This window comes from Mauremys mutica, chromosome 6, assembly GCF_020497125.1.
Source record: "Mauremys mutica isolate MM-2020 ecotype Southern chromosome 6, ASM2049712v1, whole genome shotgun sequence".
Classification (NCBI taxonomy): domain Eukaryota; kingdom Metazoa; phylum Chordata; order Testudines; family Geoemydidae; genus Mauremys; species Mauremys mutica.
Window position 1 is genome coordinate 45,119,811 of NC_059077.1, and position 18,079 is coordinate 45,137,889.

Here is an 18,079-nt window from a genome sequence, read left to right on the forward strand (position 1 = left end):
CACCTCAATATAATTGAGTATCATCTTCAGTGAATAGCTAATAATGATCTGCTTGGCAAGACATAAGTGCAGCAGTGATCTGCGCTTGTTTAGATGTTGCAGTAGTGGAATGGTGGGGCTTTGCATGATGCATGCTTTCATTATTTTTTGTTCTGTTCTAGTTTCTTGTGTGTACTTGTAACTTGCTGCACAATTGCATGTGCACCAGTTAAAAAGCAATACTTGGTTTTTACCTTTCTCCTTTTAGCCAAGTTTCCTTGCCCTAATTTTATTTTTTCCCTACAATAGTTACTAAAACATAATTCTAATGCAAGATAATTATGTCAATGCCATCTGTAAATGTACACACTTCCGTGATTCATATTTTTAGTTGTGTGCAGCTTAGTCTGCTGAGCTTTCTCCTTATTGGTTGTAAATATAGGTAAAATTAGATGCTTGCTTTTTAGGTAGCAGCTTTTCGTTAGATTTGAGTTACTAGGTCACTTGCTTGTACACCATTTTGAAGTCTGGAAAACTGTTGTAATGGAGCTATTCGGTACAGTACAAGCACAGCTGATTGATTTGACAGTGTACACTGCTATAAAGGTATCTTTTTTGCATTTCCTCCTAAATTAAAATATTTTTGTGTTTGTGGATAAAGGAGTTTTTTCATCGTGAGCTTTTATTCTGCAGATTTACTTAAACTGGCTCTAAAACATAATGGTAATTTGAACAGAAAAGAATAAGGGAAAGTCAGAAATATGGCACTAAATTCCCCGTCAAAATGTTTTGCTTTCTATCAAAGCAAATTAAGACTTAATTAATGACTTTAATTGAATTGTGTTTATTATTCAGTGATGTTACCATCTTTAAACATATATTAGATTAAGCAACAAAACAATACTCAAATATTTAGTAACCTTGGTTGAATCTTCAAAAACATGGACTTAGGAAGCAAAGCTGAAACTCTCCTTACACTTGTGCTTCATTCATCTGTAAACAGTTTGGATCCAATTTTTGCATAGGCATATTTTGTCTGTGTGTCATTGGATTCTAAAACAAAATTTGAAACCAGCTGTCCCTTTTTTAACTAAATTTCAGTAGTTCAAAGTGGATGTATGTTTTTGGCATCTTGTTTACTAGTAGCATTTAAAGATAGCTCAGTTTTGAAATCAGATCCTTACAGAATTTACTGCCAGATAAAAAGAAACAAAATGAGTGACCATTTTCAGAATGACCCATGATAAAATCATTTAAAAAACTTTGTTAGTAATTGTCTAATTCTAGAGATGAAGATAAATAAATATAATATTTAATTGACTTTATATGTAATTTGCCTGGGCAGTGAAGCTGGTCTGCAATAGAACAATGCTATGTTGTTTAGGTTTACAGCATTTTAGGTGAAATTTTAAAAGCAACATTTCATGAAGATGCTCCTACCCTATGAGGAGCAGCGGCACAGGAGCCAGCAAACAGAGATGAATATGGGTGGGGTGAGGATGGAGTTGTAAGAACTGTTTGAGGGAGGGTGTGCATGTGTGTTTTCTTCTTCTTGACAGGGGTTTAGAAGGGGAGGCTATGACTGCTATAGAGATGCAAAGAATGGAAAAGGGAATGAAGATGACTGGATGTGGAAATAGTGGGAGGTATATTATTCCGGAGAGGGTACCTGAAAGGTGCTTCATTTCTATGAAGTGCTGGCTGATAGATCTGATGGAAGAGAAGATCCAATGTTTGGAGATGCAGCTAGAAACAATGGTTAAGTTTTAGAAGGAGATTCGATCGAGTGATGGAGGAAAGGAAAGAGGCAGCTGAAGGAAAAACTGTAGACTTGCAGGTGCATGCTGGACAGCAGTGCTGTGAGGGTAGACTTCTGGATGAAGAAAGTGGCCCATGGAGACATGTGGCTTTTCCTCTCCCTTGTTCCAAGATGGAAGAGCAAGGAAGAAGAGAAGAGTGGCAAGTCCCACAAGAAGTGGGAAAGAGACAATGAGGATAGCCAGAGTTTGGAGCCCCGGGAGGATAGAGGGTGACTCACAGATTGCAAGGGAGAACAGAAGAAAAGACGACTGCAGACAGAAATGGGAAGGCCAGAGAATTGCACCCATATCAGGAAGAGGCAGGTCTAGATAAGTGTGGATTCCCTACTAAGAAGAACAGACAGGCCTCTTCACCAGTGTTGATCCACAGAACAGAAGGGTGTGTTGTCCGCTGTGAGCTGAGCTATGGGATGTGAACCTGAGACTGACATAGATCCTAATGGGAGCAGGAAAGAATACAGTTTGTCCTTCATGTGGGAACAAATTATACTGCTAGATTCTTAATGGGAGGCATCAAAGAACACTATGCCAGGCTGGGGAAAATGCTTAAAGAAATGGAGGGCCAGTTCATATTCAGTGGGATCCTACCTGTCCCTAGAGGAGGAGCATGAAGGCAAGACAAGATTATGCTCAACAGATGGCTCAAGTAATGGGATGTCTGACCACTAGGAGGCATTAATGGACAGAGGTCTGTTTTTATGAGTTGCACCTGAGTAGTGAGGATAATAGCTTTCTGGGGTGGAAGCTGATTAAAAGAGCTTTAAACTAGGAATTTTGGGGAGAATGTTGGGAGAGGCTCATGTAATTTTCACACCTGATTATAATATTGAGTGGAAGGAAAATCCGGTAAAAGGATACAGCAATTGAGAAAGGAACAACAGAGAGTAGAGAGATGGACAACAAAAGGAAAGATACTGCTAATGCCACTGAAAATAACCGTCAGAAAGGTGATACTGGGAGTAAAATGACTATGAGAAATCTGGATGAAGCCAAGCAGAAACAAAATGTGTGTGCATCAGTGCAAGAAGCCTAGTAACAACAAGAATTTTTGCTATAATCTGGGGTCTTATCAGTTGGAAGTGACAGCGAAGGACACAGACCTTTGTGTATTTGTTGATCACAAGTTGACTATGAGCCCTCAATGTGATACAGCTGTGTAAAAGGCTAATGCAGTCCTAGGATGCATCAGCTGAGGTATTTCCAGTAGACACAGGGAAGTGTTAGTGCCGTTGTACAGGATACTGGTGAGATCTCGTCTGGAATACTGTGTGCAATTCTGGTCTCCCATGTTTAAGAAAGATGAATTCAAATTGGAATAGGTGCAGAGGAGAGCTACTAGAATGGAAAAATCTGCCTTATGAGCGGAGACTCAAAGAGTTTGGCTTGTTTAGCCTAACCAAAAGAAGGCTGAGGGGAGATATGATTGCTTTCTAAAATACACCAGAGGGATAAATACCAGGGAGAGAGAGGAGTTATTTAAGCCCCAATGTGGGCATAAGAACAAATGAATATAAACTGTCCATCAACAAGTTTAGGCTTGAAATTAGATGAGATTTTCTAACCATCAGAGGAGGGAAGTTCTGGAACAGCCTTCCAAGGGGAGCAGTGGAAGTGGGAGAGAACCTAACTGGTTTCAAGACTGAGCTTGATAAATTTATGGAGTGGGTAGTATGACGGGACTGTCTACAATGGTATGTGGCTCAGAGCGGGGAATGGCAGTAGCTAAAATCCCCAATGGCTGGAGACAGGCCACTGGATGGGGAGAGCACTGAGTTACTACAGAGAATTCTTTCCCAGGTGTCTGGCTGGTGGGTCTTACTTGACATGCTCAGGGTCTAACTGATCTCCATATTTGGAGTGAGGAAGGATTTTTTCCCCGGGTCAGATTGGCAGAGACCCAGAGGTTTTTTTTCACCTTCCTCTGCATCATGAGTCACGGGTCATTGTCAGGTTTAAACTAGTGTAAATGGTGAATTCTCTATAACTTGAAGTCTTTAAACCATGATTTGAAGACTTCAGTAACTCAGTCAGAGATTAAGGGTCTATTACAGGAATGGGTGGGTGAAGTTCTGTGGCCTGCAATGTGCAGGAGGTCAGACTAGATGATCACAATGGTCCCTTCTGACTTTAAAGTCTATGAGGCGGGAGGAGGGGATCTCTCAACTGAAATAACATTTTTCTTCTCTGATTTCATACCATACAGTGGTATACAGTATATAATTATAAGAAAACTGCAAGATGGCAGAGATTTCCACCAACATTTCTAGAGTCTGTTCATTTTCCATCACCTCAAATTCAAGCTTCTTGCCTTCATCTCCAAGGCCCTTTTCAATGCTCTGTCTATCTACTTGTTTCGAGGTTCTCTTGTCACATTAGACATTGTCTTCGACCACCTATTTGTCTGCTTCACGCAACCATCTCACTGTTTACTCTCATGCCACTCCTTATGTATGGAACATTGCCCTTGAACTTAAGGCCTATTGTCTAATGTCAGTTCCCTTTTCAAGACCTGCTTCTGCAGTTACACGTATGAGAAATCAGTGAAATAATGATAGGTCAAGACAAATCACTTTAGCCTTTTACATGACTTGGTGCATCTGAGGGTATGTCTACACTACGGGATTATTCCGTTTTTACATAAACTGGTTTTTTAAAACAGATTGTATAAAGTCGAGTGCACGCGGCCACACCAACGCACACCACCGAATTAATGTGCTTAATTTCCAGAGCATTGCATTGTGGGTAGCTATCCCATAGTTCCCGCAGTCTCCCCCGCCCATTGGAATTCTGGGTTGAGATCACAATGCATGATGGAGCAAAAACAGTGTCGCGGGTGATTCTGGGTAAATGTTATCACTCAATCCTTCATTTCGCGCCCCTTTTCTCTGGATTGCCCTGGCAGACACCATAGCATGGTAACCATGGAGCCCGTTTAGCCTTTTTTCACTGTCACCGTATGTGTACTGGATGCTGCTGACAGATGCGGTATTGCAGTGCTACACAGCAGCATTCATTTGCCTTTGCAAAGTAGCAGAGACAGTTACCAGCCCTATTGCACTGTCTGCAGCTTTGGAAATTGGCAATGACGGTTACCAGTCATATTGTACCGTCTGCTGCTGTCATGGGTGCTCCTGGCTGGCTTAGCTGAGGATGGACGGGGAAGCATGGACGAAAATGGGAATGACTTCCCAGGTCATTCCCTTCTTTGTTTTGTCTAAAAATAGTCAGTCCTGCCTAGAATATGGGGCAAGTCTACAAGAGAACCAGAGCACAGCCGCTCCGGGTCAGAGCCTCAGATATCCCGCAGAAATGATGAGCTGCATGCCGTTCTAGGGGGTGCCCCTGCAACAACCCCACCCGTTGCTTCCCTCCTCCCACACCCCTCCTGGGCTACCGTGGCAGTTATCCCCCCATTTGTGTGATGAAGTAATAAAGAATGCAGGAATAAGAAACACTGACTTTTTAGTGAGATAAAATGAGGGGGAGGCATCCTCCAGCTGCTATGATATTCCAGGCAGGACAACTCCATTACTCATTAAAGGGTGAGGGGGGAGAGGAGCACAGCATCCAGCTGCTATGATGAGGACGATTACCAGCCCTATTGCACCATCTGCCAGGACTGAATCTCCACGACACAAAGCTTAAAGAAGGGAATGACCAGGAGTCATTCCCATTTTTGCCCAGGCGCCCCCGGCTGACCTCACCGAGGCCAGCCAGGAGCACTCACAGGATGATGACGAGGACGGCTATCAGTCATTTTGTACCGTACCGTCTGCCACCGGGGAGGGGAGAGGATGCTGCTATTTAGCACTGCAGCACCCCGTCTACCAGCAGCATCCAGTAGACATACGGTGACATTGAAAAGAGGCGAGAAATGATTTTTTCCCCTTTTCTTTGAGGTGGGGAGGGGGGTAAATTGACGACATATTCCCTGAACCACTGGTGACAATGTTTTTGACCCTTCAGGCATTGGGAGCTCAGCCAAGAATGCAAATGCTTTTCGGAGACTGCAGGAACTGTGGGATAGCTCGAGTCCTCAGTCCCCCCTCCCTCCTTTCCTCCCTCCATGAGCGTCCATTTGATTCTTTGGCTTTCCGTTACGCTTGTCACACAGCACTGTGTTGAGTCCCTGCTGTGGCCTCTGTCTATCATAGCCTGGAGATTTTTTCAAATGCTTTGGCATTTCGTCTTCTGGAACAGAGCTCTGATAGAACAGATTTGTCTCCCCATACAGCGATCAGATCCAGTATCTCCCGTAAGGTCCATGCTGGAGCTTTTTTTGGATTTGGGACTGCATGGCCACCCGTGCTGATCAGCGCTCCACGCTGGGCAAGCAGGAAATGAAATTCAAAAGTTCGCGGGGCTTTTCCTGTCTACCTGGCCAGTGCATCCAAGTTCAGATCGCTTTCCAGAGCGGTCACAATGGTGCACTGTGGGATACCGCCCAGAGGCCAATACCGTCTAATTGCGGCCACACTAACCCTAATCTGACATGGCAATACTGATTTCAGTGCTACTCCCCTCGTCGGGGAGGAGTACAGAAATCGGTTTTAAGAGCCCTTTATATCAATATAAAGGGCTTCGTTGTGTGGACGGGTGCAGGGTAAAATTGGTTTAACGCTGCTAAATTCGGTATAAACGGGCCTGAATTTAAAGATATGTAATCATGTGAACTTGTTACTATTACCCTTTTCCTCCCTCCCTTTTGCTTCCTATTTATCATGTATCTCATCTCGTAAATAAGATTGTAATTCTTCAGGGCAGGAGTTGTATCTTCCCAGGTGTGTGGGTAGTGTATAGCACCTAGCACAATGGGGTCTTGAACCTGAGTGAGATTTTTGGGCACTAACAAAAATCTGCAGACAAACCTTTTACTTTTTTTCCACTGACTCCTCCAGAATTACAGGGATAAATAATACCTTCACAAGAATGAAGTGGCAGTATTCAAACTGTTGGAAGGGTTGACTCTGAGGCTGCTTTCCTCTTCACAGTATGAAGCTGTGTGTTAGCGCCTGTAAATAATCATAGGTTACTGTAGTTTCCTTGTGGAATATTATGTAAATTGCTTGTGTTACAATTTAAATGTCCAAAAAACGGTGAATCTTTTTTCCAGATGACAAAATTATATTGGCTTACCACAGTTCAGATATTGAACAGCAGGGTTGTATTTCGTACATTGCTCTTACTGAATTTGTGAAGCCCCTCCAAATTTTTACAAATATTTTATGTATCCAGAAATACTGAGCACTTTTGGGGAATAATGTAACATGAGTGAGCTGTAAATTTTCCTCAATCAGTGTGTAACGTGATGTTGGGTAAACAGTGGTGTCAAACTAGAACGTCAAAAAATTCCTTCCTTAAGTTATCCTAGTTGCATGCCTTATGCAATGCTTCAGTTTCAAAAATAGCTTGAGTTGCTAATCCCGTGCTACTTCCCGGTAAGTAATTATTTGGCCAGTTTTAGAGGAAATATCATTGATTTGCTGTCATGGTTTCTTCATTATTAAAGGGCTTATTACACTTGTTTTTTAGACTGAATCTGGCTATGGATCAGAGTCAAGTTTACGGCGCCATGGCTCCATGGTGTCTTTGGTGTCTGGAGCAAGTGGATATTCTGCTACATCCACCTCATCGTTCAAGGTTAGTGAGTGATATTTTATACACATGATTTGTGAACGAAGGAGACACTTTGGAAAGGAACTTACATGTGAATGACTAACTCTGTTTATCTTTAGCAATATAAAATGAAACATCAGTAAAGATACTTTTGATTACTTATCATTTTGAAGGTAAGTGTTGCTTAGTTCAATATGTGGTAATAGAGGGATGATACAGTAAGTGTTTTAAACAGGTATTTTTCTCCAATAGGAAGCAGTCAAAACCTGCAGGAACACTTTACTTGTCTCTTCTGGCATGACACTGAACAGCAGGACTCTAATTGAAGAGGAATGCAGTTCCCTTGATAGGAACAAATTTGGCTTAAATGAATCAGAAAGAAATGAAGAAAAGAGGCATATTACTATTATAAATGTTTACCATTTTAGCCTTGCTGGACAATAGTTTTTGATGAGGACACAACACATGAGAAGAGCATCACAGAAAGAAAAGGGTTAGAAATTAATCCGTATAAAGTAGGGCTGTCAATTAATTGCAGTTAATTTGTTTTGAGTTAATTACTTGAGTTAATTAAAAAAATAATGGTGATCACCGTTTTTAATCACGCTGTTAAACAATAACAGAATACCAATTGAAATCTATAATTTATTTTTTGGATGTTTTTCTACATTTTCAAATATTTTTTGATTTCACAGCACAAAGTGAACAGTGCTCAGTTTATATTATTTTTATTACAAATATTTGCGCTGTAAAAAATAAAAGATAGTATTTTCATTTCACCTCTTACAGTACTTTAGTGCAATCTCTTTATTGTGAAAGTGCAACTTACACATGTAGAATTACGTTTTTTACGTAACTGCACTCAACAATAAAACAATGTAAAATTTTAGAGCCCCCAAGTCAACACAGTCCTACTTCTTGTTCAGCTAATCGCTAAGACAAACAAGTATGTTTGTTTGCATTTATATTTGCTTGTATGCCCTTTAATGCTTCGACCACCATTCCAGAGGGCATGCTTCTATGCTGTTGACGGGTTCTGCCTGATAATGATCCAAAGCAGTGCGAACTGATGCACGTTCATCTGAGTCAGATGCCACCAGCAGAAGGTTGATTTTCTTTTTTGGGGTTCAGTTTCTGTAGTTTCCACATCAGAGTGTTGCTCTTAAGACTTCTGACAGCATGTTCCACACCTCATTCCTCTCAGATTTTGGAATGCACTTCAGATTCTTAAACCTTGGGTCAAGTGCTATAGCTACCTTTAGAAATCTGATATTGGTGCCTTCTTTTCATTTTATCAAATCTGCAATGAAAGTGTTGTTAAATCGAACAACACATGCTGGGTCATTATCAGAGACTGCCATAACATGAAATATATGGCAGAATGTGGGTAAAACCTTGGAGCAGGAGACATACTGAATTCCTTGGGGCAGAATTGTAACAAATTTAATTAAAACATGTTTTTGTAACTAGTATCATCAGCATGGAAGCATGTCCTCTGGAATAGTGGTCTAAGCATTATGAGGCATATGAATGTTTAGCATACTTGGCACATAAACACTTCGCAATCCTGGCTACAACAGTACCATGTGAACACCTGTTCTCACTTTCAGGTGATGTAAATAAGAAGCGGGCAGCGTTATCACCTGTAAATGCAAACAAACTTGTTTGTCTTAGCGCAGGGCTGAACAAGAAATAGGAACGAGTGGACTTGTGGGCTCTAAAGTATTACATTGTTTTATTGAGTGCAGTTATGTAAAAAAACCTAATTCTACATTTGTAAGTTGCACTTTCACGATAAACAGATTGCACTACAGTACTTGAATTATGTGAACTGAAAAATACTTTATCTTTTTACAGTATATTATTTTTATTATACATTTTTGCAAAGTGAGCACTGTATACTTTGTATTTTGTGTTGTAACTGAAATCAATATATTTGAAAATGTAGAAAACATCCACAAATATTTAAATAAATGGCTTTCTTATTGTTTAACAGTGCGATTAAAACTGTGATTTATTGTGATTTATTTTTAATTGTTTGACAGCCCTAGTATAGAGTGAAGAGCTCTTATGCTGAAACTATCAGTGTTTTTGATCAAGTATTTATTTAAGTTGCGGTGGAGCTGGTAGCAGCTGAGATTTCAGTTTAACAGACGACTTAAACACTTATTTTGTTAGTCTTCTAAGTGGCAATAAACAGAACACAGATATAAACTTTGAAGATCATTTGAGTTCATGATGGCTTGATGAAAAATGGTTAATACAGAGAAAATAAGAATTCCAAAATAACCACTCATTGAAACTTGTTCTTGTCTCACCTCTTTTGGAACCCTTCTGTGAGAAATCTGAAGTACTCCAGACTTTGCTTCACATGTACCAATTACTCCAATATCAGTTATACATGGAAAGTTTGCTGGTGTAACTAACATTTTACCTGTTTAAACATTATTAAAGCTTGCCAAGAGTAACCCATCATATTTAGCAGTGACGTTGTCACTGAAGGGCACCTCCATTGTTCCCAGAGATTGTCCCACAAGATTCCCTAGAGCTTAGAGGAAAGTGCACTGGAGTGGGAGCCAGGAAACCTCAACTGTCTAGTGAAGGGATTCTCAATCTTTTTTCTTTTTGAGGTTCTCTCCACATGCTATAAAAACTCCACGGCCCATCTGGGGGGTCCTAGACACCTGGTTGAGAACTACTGGCCTAGTGTCTATATTTCATGCACATAACAGCCTTTATTGTGGAATTCCGGGAACACTAACTCTAAAAGGCAATTGCGTATTATAATTCAACTAACATTTTAATTCTCTTGAAACAGTGCAATATCTTTTAGTACTGTTCATTTTCTGGATTTCTATATCTCAGAGCTATAAAAATGTCCAGCATTTGAAAGTAGGAACCTGTTTACCCAAGGTATAGGAGGCAATAGTCTCTTCATTTGGGACTGTGCAAGGTAGAGTGAACAAAACATTAGAAAATATACTATAGGGAATATCCACAGACAAGGAAATGGACTGCGTAAACTAATATAGTAGAACCTCAGAGTTTTGAACACCGTGGGAATGGAGGTTGTTCATAACTCTGAAATGTTTGTGGCTCTGAACAAAACATTATGGTGGTTCTTTCAAAAGTTTACAACTGACCATTAACTTAATACAGCTTGGAAACTTTACTATGCAGAAGAAAAATGCTGCATTCCCTTTTATTTTTTTAGTAGTTTACATTTAACAGTACTGTACCGTATTTGCTCTTTTTTTTTCCGTCTCTGCTGCTGCCTGATTGCATACCAAATGAGAGATGTGGTTGACTGGTCAGTTCATAACTCTGAGATTCTACTGTAAGTGCATTGGGTCTAACACCTATGACACAATAACTAGTTGCTATAAAATGCTCTAATTACTTTAACATTTATGGAATGTTATCTGAAGTGTTTATAGGTAGCAGTGAGTGCTTGAAATATAACTCGTATGCTATTTTTATTTTTAATATTTATTACTATATTTTCCATTATAAACTGTAGTGTTACTTGAGGCTTTTCTTCTGTATTTCCAGAAAGGTCATAGCTTGCGTGAGAAGCTTGCTGAAATGGAAACCTTCAGAGATATCCTCTGTAGACAGGTTGATACTTTACAGAAATATTTTGATGCCTGTGCAGATGCAGTCTCCAAGGATGAACTTCAGAGGGATAAAGGTAAATAAACGAAATAAAATTTACTTACAGTATTGTCCTCACTACAGAAATCTACCATGTTGTGGAATCCAGTTTCAAAATAGTGGCATCCATAACAATTAAAACAGTGCAGACAGAATCAAACACTATCTAGGTATTTTAATGTATTATTCACCATAGTATGTAGTCAGCCAGACGGAATTATATGATGAGAGCATTGTTAACCATGTTGGGTGCATATTGTAATGTCCTTTTCAAAAGGTGGATTTTGACCTCACTGCCCATAACCCCAAAGCTTTTAAACATATCTTGAGCTGGTAGCTTTCAACATCACTGAAGTGTTAAGATATCATCTGAGTCTGTAGCATTGAACTGTTGGTAGTTCACTTTAAAAAGATTAGCTTAAATCCACAAAAGATGGCAGTCGAGCTTATATTTGATATTGCATCCTTTATTGTGACAAATTGAAATGATGCTTGGAATAATGGATTATTTCTCATATCTGAGCTGCCATACTTAGGCAGTATTTGGTTAGTTTAACTAAGACAATTTGTCTTAAACCCATAAAGGCCAAGAAGTTAACAAATCACTCAAAAGAAAACTACCTTTCTTCTCACTTCAGCATTCTGAACGTTCACAAAGTATGGTAGGGCTTTCTCATTTAATTTTCAGAAAGTGTGTTTGTGTAATTTTAGTTTAAATTTGAAGTATGAGCCTTCTGATGGCAGAAATTCTACTGAAAAGTGATAGCATTTCAGCAATATTGAAATTCCAATATATATTTTGAGTTTCAATCTTGCTTTAATATTAGGTTTTTTTGTCAGAAGACAAACTGTTTGTTTACCATATTAAATAAAATGTGATAATGTTTGTGTGGTGAGGCTCTGTCAGATGAGGACAGCTTTTAGCTCCATGGAGAGGGCATGGTCCAAAGTTGCTCCCATGGTAGAGACTTCTGAAATCTATTGACTCAGGCTCCAGTTCAGCAAAACACTCGCAGAGGGCACTCAGAGCACAATTAAGGGTGCTGTGCTATCCCAAATAAGTAAAGCATTTAAGCACGTGCTTAAGTGCTCTGCTTAATTGGGGTTTCAGAGCATCCTTGATTGTGCTGGGAGTGCCCTCTTCTGAAACGCCCACTAGTTTTATGGCTGTGCTGACTGTCTTCAGTTCCTAGCAGAGTGGGACAAGGTGTGTGTGCGTGCGCGCGCGCGCAACCCCACGTTTAGCAGACTTTCTGCTGATGGAGGCCCCAGCAAGATCTACCTTGGAACAGTACCTTGTTGCTTATTTAGTATAGTAGAAACTCAGGGTTACAAATACTTGGGGAATGAAGGCTGTTTGTAACTCAGAACAAAATGTTATGGTTGTTCTTTTAAAAGTTTAGAAGTGAACATTGACTTAATACAGCTTTGAGACTTTACTATGCAGAAGAAAAATGTTGCTTTTAATATCTTAATTTAAATGAAATAAGCACAGAAACAGTTGTCTTGCCAAATCTTTTTTTTAAAAACTTCCCCTTTATTGTTTTAGTAATTTATGTTTAACTCAGTACTATACTGTATAGTATTTGGGATTTTTTATTTGTTTAGGGTTTGTTTTTGGTTTTTTTGTGTCTGCTGCCTGATTGTGTACATCAGATTCCAAATGAGGTGTGTGGTTGACTGGTCAGTTCATGATTCTGGTGTTCATAACTCTGAGACTCTATAAGAATAGAGAAAGAAGGAAAACAATTCAGTATTTTACACTGGACTCCAACTTACATTTCTATCACTGTTGAGCAAATTATGGCCCCAGGCAACAGAGTCTAAAAGTTTCCTATGCAAAATTAAAGTAACTTTAGAAGTATTTATTAATAAGGAAATACTGATCAACCATCCAAATGCTACGGTAATACTTTCCTGCTCAATAAGAATTTGAAAAGAACCCTTTTCTGTCATTGTGTGTCTTAGCTAGATGCAAATAATCTCTCTCTCAAATTTAGTGGTTGAAGATGATGAAGATGATTTTCCTACAATGCGTTCTGATGGGGATTTCTTGCATAATAGTAATGGCAGTAAGGAAAAATGTAAGTACGCCTAAATTTGCATTAACTCAAGTTTCCTCTAGATATAGGTTATTCCAATTATTCCTATCTTATAGAAAGTATAGTGACAAGCCTGGTATATAAATCTAGAACAGTGGTTCTCAATGTGGGCCACTTGCAGCCTAGTCAACACAGCTGCAGATGATGTGACATCCTCAGGACCATATGGGTAGTATATATATTGTGTTGATGTGGCCCACGGTGGTAAATAGGTTGAGAACCACTGATATAGATAGTTAGAACTTTCTGCTTGCTTTGCAAATGAACAGCTTAATGATGTGCATAGGAATGGTAACTGTTCATACACACTGATGAAACCATTTTAAATCTAACTTCACTAGTCAATTACAGGGTCAAGGCTCTCTGAGTCACATGTCAGTATTCTGCTAACATTCACCAGCTGCTTTTGTGATTCTCACTCTGGAATATTGAATACTAAAGGCTGCACATAAATGTTAATGTTGTGAGCCTGACAGCTTCAAATTTCCTGTTGTGCCTAATTGCAGGTCTGCACTGCAAACTCTTGCTGGCAATACGATGTTGGCTGGAGTATGATCAGGTGTGATTTATGACTGAAATAGCTGTGCCTGCAAAACCCCTAATGTGGATGCAGCTTATGGGCAAAACTGTGCTTTTGCCAGTATAGCTTATTTCACTTAGGAGGAGGGAGGGAGTGGGGGAGACACTGGAATAAGCTATTCCATATAAGATGCATTCATACTAGGAGCGATTTGCTGGTAGAGCATACCAGTAAAGCGCTGTTGTCATAGACCTGGTCTAATAGTGATGCTGTTTCCCTAAATCACCGTTCTGTAAGGGGCTTGCTGATGGGAGACACAATGAGGCCAGTTAAAGTATCAGTCTTATCTTCTGGATTTCCTGTGGTGTAATAATTCTTAACCACTTAATGAATCTTCCTATAATACCCTAAATTAAAGTTGATAAATTCTGGGTCAAATTTCTTCTACTTTCTATTTTTATGATCACAGCACCTACTGTATATGTGCAGGAAATTTGAATAAGCATTTGAGTCTTGCTGTTCTAGAAACTTTCAAAAGTCTGCCCTGCTTCTGCTACTGATGCAAGTAAATGCCAAAAATTTGTCTGTAATTTTCAGTGCTTTTCTTTTGCTCACTGGTCTGAAATTGCAATGTACTCAGCCCCTTCATTTGTGGGCGTCTTTTTTTAACATTGTCCAGCTGCTACCTCAGACCAACTGAGTTGGCATTGATTGATTCTCAAGGGGTTCCATGTAGTACTCCTTGGCTAATAGATTGGTGGTTGCAACACTGAATCTTAAGACTGTTTGAAGTAAAGCAGGGAAAGAAAATATGAAGGCTGTTTAGAGGCTCCCACTGAACATGGTGGAGTCTCCAGAAAATTGCATTTATCAAAATAGTTTTTATATATACACCTTTGCAACATTATACTAGAAAAGATTAATTTGACCCAAATAATTTATTTGCCTGGGAGGTATCAGAAAATTTTGATATTCCCATGTTTCTCCTTTTTTACAGTCTCTGTTATCAAGATCTGTTTAATTACAAATGTTCTTTTTAGCGGGCTAGGTGGAACCTCTTTTGGGGAAAAATGGAAGAAGGAACCTGTCAACACAAATTTATCAGCCATAGGAGTCATCGAGCAAGATAAAGCAATATAAAGTGCTTCCTCTACTGAGTAGATTGCACTACTAATCTGGCAAGCAAATGAATGTTACGCTTTTTAATAAATCCTAGTGTAGTTGTGGTGTAACTCTAAACTGGGGGAAACAATGGATACGCTCTGTAAGAGGAAATGGAGGAGGAATATATATATGCATGCTTAAGCCTTCCACAGTGTAGAAGTTTTTCACTATTTCATAACAAAATGCTTGAATAATTTTTATCTGAGATGTAAAATGTTTTAGCTTCAGGTTCTATTTGCTTATATTTGGGTGGAAAGAAAAAAAATCAAGGTAGAATTTTGATCGTAGATGCCCTTTATGTTAATGTTTTGTTAGGAGACTCTAAAGCAGGGGGTTCTCAAACTGGGGGTCAGGACCTGGGGGGTCGCGAGCTGTCAGGCTCCACCACAACCCCCGCTTTGCCTCCAGCATCTATAATGGTGTTAAATTAAAAATATTTTTTTATATATTTATATGGGGGGTCACACTCAGAGGCTTGCTATGTGAAAAGGGTCACCAGTACAAACATTTGAGAACCACTGCTATAAAGCTGTATGAAGTTGTGCTTGGAAGCTCTTGTATGGTGGCAAATGCATTTTTAATTATCTGAAACAATTGTTACTGAACACAATAGCTATTTATTAAAAGGTTGATTGATTGAAAACAATAATCTAATCAAGGAGGTGTGCTAGGATTTAACTATTCTGTTTTACTAAAGAAAGTAGTTTTCTTTCCATCTCACTTCTATCAGTAGAAACTATCATCATGGAATTAACATTCATCAACTGCATTTTTAGGCCCTGTCTGCACTTACGTGTTTGCTAGTATCAATATTCCGGCAGAATTATGCTAACACCACCTACATCCCCAGTGAAGACACAGCTTATACTAGCAAGAGTTCTTTTGCCAGTATAGTTTAAAATAGTTCCCCGAATAGAATAATCTGCATCTATGCTAGGGCTTTTACTGACATAGCTGTGTTGGTTAAGGGTATGGTTGTCCCCCCACACATTCAAAACTGACATAGTTATGCTGGCAAAACTTTTAAGTGTAAATAGACCAAGCCTACTGTCCCTATCTCTCTCATCAAATAGAGAAAAACCTTGCTGTTGAGACCAATGAGAGAGATTTAGAGTGGATCCCACAATATTGGAAAAAGCCTTCTCCAGTGCCACTTGAATGCAGAGGAGTCATTTGCAATGGGACAAGTGGGGCAGTTGCCCACTTTACCATGTTTTGTCCCCCCTGACTTTTCGTAGGTCTGTATGCTCCATTGTCTTCCTTTTTTTTCCCCCCTCCCTTCCTCCCCAACTTTGCAGGATATAATATAACATATAATGTTCTATATGTTGATGCAACTTTGCCACCCCAGAATTTTTCTGATATGGTGCCGTTGCTTGCAAGCTGATGTTTCTTACATGAAAGTTTAAGCTGTAATGTTAGCTATTAAAACTAAACTCAGGGAGATACAAACTCTAACTAATGTCACTGCATTATACATTTTAAAAGGATGATGTGGCGTTGTCAAATTGTATAATGTTGTGGGATGATGTAGGAGTTGCACCTTAATTAGTATTTCTGTTTCTTTGTATCTGCATTTCAGGGAGATATTTGCTATATAAACTAGATTGTGATGTATGGGACAGCCTATTATGAAATCCACCCCACATTTTGTTTGTGTTTTAATGTGTGCATCTGGTCATACTGGGACTGAAAAATGTAGAAATTATTCTTTCTGCATTTCTTGTTTTTTATGTTGATATCACTTGAAATTCATGTTAAATCATGTTCCTTTATAAAAGTTTACCAAAATAGCCAATTTTAACTCTTCTTTAAGAACAGTTGTAATTGATAGGTCTCAAAGTATAATTGTAAATGGGGAATCACTGACCAGTTGTATTTCTGGTGGGGTCCCACAGGGATTGGTTCTTGGCCTAATGTTATTTAACATTTTTATCAAAGACCTGGGGCGGGGGGGAAATCATCACTGATGAAGTTTGCAGATGGCACAAAAATTGAGGGAGTAATAAATAATGAAGAGGACAGATCAATGATAAAGAGCAATCTGGATTGCTTGTTAAGCTGGGCACAAGCTTAACAATATGTCTTTTAGTATGGCTAAATGTAAATGTCTGCATCTAGGAACAAAGAATGCAAACCATAAATAGGTATCCTAGGAAGCTGTGATTCTGGAAAAGATTTGGGGGGGCGGAGGTGGATAATCAGCTGAATGTGAGCTCCCAGTGTGACATTCTGGCCAAATGAGCTAATGTGATCCATGGGTACATAAACAGGAATCTTGAATAGGAGTGGAGAGGTTATTTTACCTCTTTATTTAGCACTGGTGTGACCGCTGCTGGAATAGTGTGTCCAGTTCTGGCATCCACAGTTCAAAAGGATGTTGATAAATTGGAGAGGATTCTGAGAAGAGCTGTGAGAATGATTAAAAAATTAGAAAACATGGCTCTTGGTAAACTCAGAACTCAATCTAGTTAGCTTAACAAAGAGAAGGCTAAGGGGTGACTTGATTATAATCTGTAACTACATGGGGAACAAATATTTAATAGTGGGCTCTATCATCTAACAGAGAAAGGTATAACATGATCCAATAGCTGGAAGTCGAAGCTAGACAAATTTGGACTGGAAATAAGGCATGTTTTTAAGTGCTGTAATTAGCCTTCAGAACAATTTACCAACAGTCTTAGTGGCTTATCCATCACTAGCATTTTTTAAATCAAGATTGAGTGTTTTTCTAAAAGATATGGTCTAGAAATTATTTTGGGGGAAGTTCTGTTGACTGTTATACAGGAGCTCAGACTGGATGATCGCAATGGTCCCTTCTGGCCTTGGAATGTATGAATCTATGAAATTACATGCAGTATATTATTGGTACCTGATATATTGGCTGTAGTTTAGGTCACAAAGCAGTTACTGCTATAACCCTTTGCTTTTGTATCCTTGTAACTTTCCAAAATGTGTGACTGAAATTTTCCATGCTTGGACACTGCCCAAAGATGGGGTAGTCTGAGTGAAAATTATTCATCTGCCTCTTATGGGCAAGTGGGGAAAGCACTTTTCCCATTGTGTATTTAAAAACAAAAATGAGGGCTTTATTAGTGTATTGTATTAACACCTAGAGGCCTTAACAGAGATTAGGGCCCCTTTATGCTAGGTGCTGCACAGACTCATAAGAAACTATCCCTGCTCTGAAGAGCTTATTTAATTAGACAGGCAAAGGGTGGGAA

General features: G+C 39.3%; 1 protein-coding gene across 2 annotated transcripts in view; it reads left to right on the forward strand.

The window, feature by feature from the left end:
• The window catches only part of CERT1 (ceramide transporter 1), a 158,217-nt gene that overhangs the window by 81,807 nt on the left and 58,331 nt on the right, over window positions 1–18,079 (forward strand). For both annotated transcript variants that reach the window (XM_045021585.1, XM_045021586.1), the window contains exons 4-6: window positions 7,332–7,439; window positions 10,968–11,106; window positions 13,070–13,153. In XM_045021585.1, the coding sequence (XP_044877520.1) occupies window positions 7,332–7,439; window positions 10,968–11,106; window positions 13,070–13,153 (331 nt within the window). The remainder of the gene's footprint in view (window positions 1–7,331; window positions 7,440–10,967; window positions 11,107–13,069; window positions 13,154–18,079) is intronic.